This window comes from Lynx rufus, unplaced genomic scaffold, assembly GCF_022079265.1.
Source record: "Lynx rufus isolate CCGP_SWC_20201006 ecotype Redwood Valley unplaced genomic scaffold, mLynRuf1.p SCAF_7, whole genome shotgun sequence".
Taxonomy (NCBI): Eukaryota; Metazoa; Chordata; class Mammalia; order Carnivora; family Felidae; genus Lynx; species Lynx rufus.
In genome coordinates, this window is record NW_025814889.1 from 44,306,164 (window position 1) to 44,313,225 (window position 7,062).

A 7,062-nucleotide genomic window follows, 5' to 3' on the forward strand; every position below is an offset into this window, starting at 1 on the left:
AAGGTAAAGCCTCAGGGTATGACATTTGAGACAAGAAAACAAAGGAAACAGTATAACAATTCATCTGGACCCAGATTACCAGTATGCTCAAAGGATGAAAACCCCAGATTTCCCATTTTCCAAATGATTTTTAAAGACGTCTTTGATGTTCATATGTTTAGAAAAAAATCCCTCTCATTTCTTTTCTAATAGTCAAAGCGTTTGCATTACACGCGTATGGTGAGAATTTCCTGTGTTGTGTTTCCGGAAACATTTTAGAGGTGACTTTACTGCTTCTTGTTCATACTATGCATTCACCAATAGAAGATTCAAGAACTGCCCGAATATATCATTTTCTTTTCTTTTTTTCTGTTAAGTTTCTTCATACATGACTTTTGAATTCTTTAGCTTCCAGCTCGGCTCCGTGAACCAACACAACACCATTCTTCTTGATTAAGCACAAACTGTGCTTTGCCAGCGTCGACACTGGAACATTCCTTATGGCAGGTATGTGAGGCCCAAGTCATCGCATTTTTAAAAATGAAATTAGCCAGAAAGGGTGTCTCATGGACATGGCTAATATCAGGGCAGTGCTTTTAGGGAAAAAAGTGGATGTTTTTAGGCTTTCCAGGTATCAGCACTTTCCAGTTCTGATTCTTCACCTGTAACTTAGAAATGATTTTTTTGGAGCTTTTCCAGCAGGTTTAAAGAGTGGCTTCTGACAGGGATAGCTCTAAACTCTAATGTGAACTGATAAATTATGAGCCACATAACGCTGGTGCAGAAGTAACTAGAAAATGCCACATATTAAGGACAATGCTTACAAGTGTTCTTTTAACACTTGTTAAAGTGTTGAGGTTGTGACACCTCAAATCACCTAGATTAATAGTTTGGCACATTGGACTGTTTGTTAGTGACAATACTCTTCGAGAGGATGCTAATGTTAATGCCAAGTCTCCCAATTTTAAATTGTTTTAGCCTACAATGCCCAGAAGCAAGTAAGTTTTGGTAGGAGAAAGTGTAATGTTGTTGCAAAAAAAAAAAAAATGGTTGTTTATATATCATAATTTAATGTACGGTGAAGTGAATCCAGGTCACTGAAGTATTACCCATGCATTGGTTGGGGAACCCCCTTCCCCAGCCTAGGTCCAGAAGGCTCCTGTGTTCCCTTACCTATAAAAATCTCTACAAAGCTGCAAGCAGCCAGATAGTTCTTCGGCAGAGAACACATTGAGATGAATAGAAGGGCACATTTCCAAGTCCTATGGTGGGGGTGATCAAGTATGCTGGGTAAAAGACGCTGGGTCTAGCCAAGCTTTCATTGGCTTTCTGACTTAGATACATACCCGCTTTTATACCTCGAGACAAATAGCATTATTAATGGATCTTAAGTTTTCTCACCTACTTAACGGGACTCCTATTATCTTGTGGGTTTTGTCGAGAAAAGCAACACAAGCATCTGTTACGTAAGCCCATAGAACACAACGTGATGCTACTTGATTTCTTCTTACCCCAAATGCCTAAGCTTCTTTGCTGAATTAGGAAATAAATTGTAAATCCACTTTACTGAGACAGGACTGGTAAAGGAGAAGAGTTAACAGATAATCTCGCTAAAGAATAAATTACACCACGTAAAGCTGTTGCTATTGGCTGGAGTTCTGAATGCGATATTCTCATTCTCCTGTTTCATTGGCAAGATGATTGGGCTACCAAATGAAAGAACTTCTTGGAGTCTCTCTCCCTGTGTTGCTTTTAAGAACTTCACCTCCCGGGTTTGTTTTTTGAGTCATCATTGGACCTCTCCTTTACCACAGCTTCTCAGATCAATCCATGGAATTTGATTTCCGGCATCTTAGGAGTAATCTGCCTTTCCTTGATGGCTACTACGGGGATTTTGCTGAAACATTGTAAGTTTTCTTTTTTTTTTATTAATTTTTTAAATGTTTATTTTTTTTTGAGAGAGAGAGAGGGAGCGAGTGTGAGTGGGGGAAGGGCAGAGCGAGAGAGGGGGAGACACAGAATCCGAAGCAGGCTCCAGGCATCGAGCTGTCAGCACAGAGCCTGACGCGGGGCTGGAACTCACCAGCCATGAGATCATGACCTGAGCTGAAGTCGGATGCTTAACTGACTGAGCCACCCAGGCGCCCTGAAAAATTGTAAGTTTTTCCAGACAAGTTTTTATAAAGACCACAACTGTGATGAAACATTTAACTAAAAGGCTTCATTTTTTAAATTTTATTAATAATTTTATTTATTCATTTATTAATGTGTAATATGTCATTATTTCATAAACTTGCATCTAAAGAAGTAAATGTCTAATCATTTCTTACAGTGCTTACTAAACAAAGTAGTCAGCCAATAATGTCTCCAGGACTAACCACAGAAATCCAGAAAGGTAGGTTTCATACTTTGGAAAACCTTAGTGTTGGTAGAGGATAGAATAAGCAGTTTCTTGTTTTTCTCACACAGAACATGATGTACACTTAGTAATACGAGTTCGCCTGATAATTGTAGGATAGTCACATTTCATTATTCTCTAATGTAAAAACTGTTAAATTACATTGAATGTGCATACTTTACCTATTTAAGCAATAAGGAACATATTAACCTAAATGACATTTTTTTTCCTATTTAAGTGCCCATGTTACATTAGTGCTGTAACAAATCAAAACTAGATTACAGAAAATACTACAGTTAATCCTAATCGCCTGCCGGTTTGCTCATAACCCATACTTTTACATCTCTTTGACTTTGCTTCTGCTTCTTACCTGACTCACAATAGAGTGCACATGTTTCTGCAATTTTAGTCCCTACTGATCCAGGGAAAGCCAGCTCAAAATCCAATTTTTTAGGTATTTTTTCCAAACGCTCTCCAAACTGTCTCACCATCTTCTGTGATCATGTAACACTTAATTTACCTTTTTTTTTCTTCCCTTCGCATTTTTGCATCCCTAATGAGATTCTGACATATCACGTTGTGTAAGGTGAAAGTATAGGAGAAATTGATCGGATACACACATATGTTGCAATATGTTACTACCATAACATTAAGTAGTACCTCTATCATGTCACATAATTACCATTTCTTTTTTTGTGGCGAAAACATTCACAATGCACTTTTTTTTTTTTAGCAACTTACAAGTATATAATACAGTATTTCTAACTATGACCTTAACTCTGTGCATTAGATCCCCCGGACTTATTCACCTTCTAACTGGAAGTTTGTCCCCTTTGACAAACATCTCTCCATTTACCCCACTCTCCAGCTCCTGGGAGCCACTACCTTTCTACCCTGCCTACACTTCGGCACCACTCATTTGAAAAAGATTTGAGTGCCTACCCTGTGTCTTGACTTTCATCACCAAGGATAGCAAATGTTCAAGACGCTATCACTGTCCAACTGTAGGAGTAGACTTCAAGCTAATTGTTTCATTTATCTTTATTTTGAAAATAAGATATCCCAAACACTGGAATTTTCTCCCAATGTGCCATATTCTTTTCTGACGCAGGAAATAGTTTCCCTTAAATACTTCTTTCATCTAGTTCACACAGCGGAGCTCAATTGTGAGTCACATCCTCGAAAGCTCTTCTAGCCACCCTGCAATTTACACTCTGCTACCCAATATTCTAACATACTTACTTATTCTCTTGCATACTTACCTAAGTTATCATGAAATATAATTGACAAATGATTGGAAATGACAGAGTTCCGACTTTATCTCTAGAATATAATTGCTTTTAGGAAAAAAGGTTAAGTCTGACTTGTTTGCATTAATGTCCCCTGGACTAAGGTATGCATAGTAGATTCTCAAAGAATATTTGTGGGAAATGGTGCATAAGTAACAGATGATTTTGGGGTGGGTAAATAGCATTGAAAAAATTGAATGTCATCACGTATGTTTTGGTTTTTTTTCTCCTAGAAGCTGACTGTTGTTCTTGCCAAGAAAAGTGGATTGGGAACCAATGCAACTGCTACTTCTTTTCTACTGAATTAAAAACTTGGGAAGAGAGTCGTGATTTCTGTGCTTCTCAGAATTCCAGTCTACTTCAGATTCAAAACACAGATGAATTGGCATGTATTTAATTCTGGTTTCCTACATTTTTTTTTTGATGTATGAAAATATGCTAAGTAAGCGGTATACTTAGATTTATCTTTAAGTGGGTAGTAAATGGATGGTTATATTTGAACTAATGACTTAGATAATTCGCGACACCTTGAAACAATCATTATAAAACCTACGTAAAATTGATTTATATCATAGGAATAAATATCAAGTTAGAGTACAGATAAAGTACAAGGAACTTTTTGGAGAGAATTCAAAGAACAAATAAAGGCCATTATTTTTATTCAAAGACTAATAAAACAAGTTTGTAAGTTTTAGTTTGTAAATTGAATTTATAATTTCTTTTGTAACATATGTCTTTTGTCATCATTCCGAGATATAATGTGCAATAAGTACGGAAAGTATGATAAAAAAATTACTCAATTTAAGAAAAGGTGAAAAACTTCTCAAGCTGCATGAAGAATCTGTTCCGAATATAAGTTGAGTCAAGTATATCTATGAAATTTACTTCTCAAGATACTGTTGATGTGGGATTGAATTTGATTGTAATCTTCTGTGAAGGAGGTGTTCCAGGAGAACTCCAACTTTTTTTCTAACGTTTTTTATTCCTTTGAGAAGGAATATTTAATGGTATTTGTTTATCGATCACAAATGAATGGGCCTGATAAGGAAGAAAATATGAGGCAAGTGCCTATACTTTTTAAACTGGACATTAAGAATGATCTCAGTTTGTGTGATTAGAAGTCTCAATCTGATGCTGCCACTTTGTTAAAAGTACATTATTCCCAGAGTAGATTCAGATTAGATTAATGTGTTTGTCTCTGTTTCCAATCAGCATTTTATGAGGTCCAGTACAAGCTTTTACTGGATTGGGCTCCGTTACAGTGAAAAACATCGTGCCTGGATGTGGGAAAACAACTCCAACGTCTCCCAAGATCTGTAAGTTTCTGGCAGTCAAGGTCTTTTTAGTTCTTTGTGCATTTATCTGTAGATCTCACCAGAGAATGTGACATTCGGGAACACTGTAGCAAGGATAACCTGTCTAAGGCATGCAAATACAGAAAAGAGAGGAGATATAACAGAACGTGAATTTTAGCTCCATCTAGATCATTCAAATTTATGCTCAAATGTCATGAGGTTAGTGTATTTGTGACCATGAAACAGCTTTCAACATTTTTCTTTTTTTCTGCCTTGTTTAAGCATTCGGATGTGTATGTGTATCTACAGGTGTTCACATTCACAGAGCTGTCCAGGGAAAATAGTGTATCTATTATTTTCTATTATCTTATTAAGCCTGATATTCTCAGCATCCTCCCATATTTCAAATATTCTGAGCTTATTTTCTGTATATTTGTAAGCTTTGGATCTCATTTTCATTCATAAGCATGGGTTTTGCAGCGTCAGACAGTGACAAATTTTATGCTTGGATTTGTTTTCCTGGACTACATTAGCCGGTACATCTCTAAACAAAATAGAAGCAAAGTATATCATATATCAAAACCATTAATAACAACAGCAGAAAGAGAAAATCTTTGGCCTCAATGCTGTTGATTATAGGGACAACAACAGTTTTTGTAATATTGTGCCCTGGAATCGTGAAAACGGGGCTTCTGAGTAAAAAAAAATGGGCTCATTATGTTAATATCTCATTCAAGTGCTTTTAAAAGTTCTGTCATTTAATTAAAAACACTACTCCTGAATATTATTCCCTTATCTAATATGTTAACATTTTATTTTTTGTTACAGATTGCCGTTAATTCAAGATTTAAATACAAAGAAATGCGTACTGTATAGCCCAAACCTAAGAGCTTTGGATGAACCCTGTGGAAGTACATACCGTTTTATATGTAAGCAACAGCTGAGGCGCCCGGGTGGCTCAGTCGGTTGAGCCTCCGACTTCGGCTCAGGTCATGATCTCACCGTTTGTGAGTTTGAGCCCGGTGTCAGGCTCTGTGCTGACAGCCCAGAGCCTGGAGCCTGCTTCAAATTCTGGGTCTCCCTCTCTCTCTGCCCCTCCCCTACTCATGCTCTGTCTCTCTCTCTCTCTCTCTCCCTCTCTCTGTCAAAAATAAATAATCATTAAAAAAATTTTACATGTAAGCAACAGCCTATTTAGGTGTTTCTTGGAGTGGAAGGGGTGGGTAATGAAGGTTCAGCAGTACTAAGAATATGACTTTACCTCTTGTATTGTTGCTAATTATCTGCCTTAGGGATCTGTAAAATGTTTCAAATTATGTCTTAGGACACAATTTTCATATATTTGAAATCCTGTGTTTTAACACTGATGAAATTCCCTACGACCCAGCAATTGCACTACTCGGTTCTTGTCCAAGGGATACAGGTTTCGAAGGGACTGTTTCGAAGGGACACATGCACCCCAATGTTTAGAGCAGGGCTGTAGACAATAGCCCAAGTATGGAAAGAGCCCAAATGTCCATTGACAGGTGAATGGATAAAGAAGATGTGGTATATATGCCCAGTGGAGTATTACTCAGCAGTCAAAAAGAATGAAATCTTGCCATTTGCGACGATGTGGATGGAACTAGAAGGTATTTTGCTAAGCGAAATTAGTCAGTCAGAGAAAGACAAATATCATATGGCTTCATCCATATGAGGAATTTAAGATACAAAATGGATGAACATAAGGGAAGGGAAGCAAAAATAATATAAAACAAGGAGGGGGACAAAACATAAGAGACTGTTAAATACAGAGGACAAACAGGCTTGCTGGAGAGATTGGGTGGGGGGGATGGGCTAAATGGGCAAGGGGCGTTATGGAAAACACTTGCTGGAGTGAGCACTGGGTGTTGTATACAGGGGATGAATCACTGGAATCTACTCCTGAAATCATTATTGTACTATATGCTAACTAACTTGGATGTAAATTTAAAAATAAATAAATAAATAAATAAATAAATAATAAAATGGATGAAATTTGTGCACCTATACCTGAAATTATAAAGCATCAAGGTCTAGAAAAGAATATTTTGATTTAATGCATATGTTCAATATTACATGT

At 37.0% G+C, this 7,062-nt stretch overlaps 1 protein-coding gene across 1 annotated transcript; it reads left to right on the plus strand.

Annotated features, from left to right (window-relative positions):
• Positions 1-282: 282 nt before the first annotated feature.
• KLRD1 (killer cell lectin like receptor D1) lies at positions 283-5,980 on the plus strand. The gene is made up of 6 exons (XM_047067109.1): positions 283-486; positions 1,794-1,886; positions 2,312-2,374; positions 3,900-4,051; positions 4,879-4,982; positions 5,790-5,980. The coding sequence occupies exons 1-6, from the start codon at positions 480-482 to the stop codon at positions 5,929-5,931; spliced, it is 561 nt and encodes a 186-aa protein (XP_046923065.1). The 5' UTR covers positions 283-479; the 3' UTR covers positions 5,932-5,980.
• Positions 5,981-7,062: the final 1,082 nt, after the last annotated feature.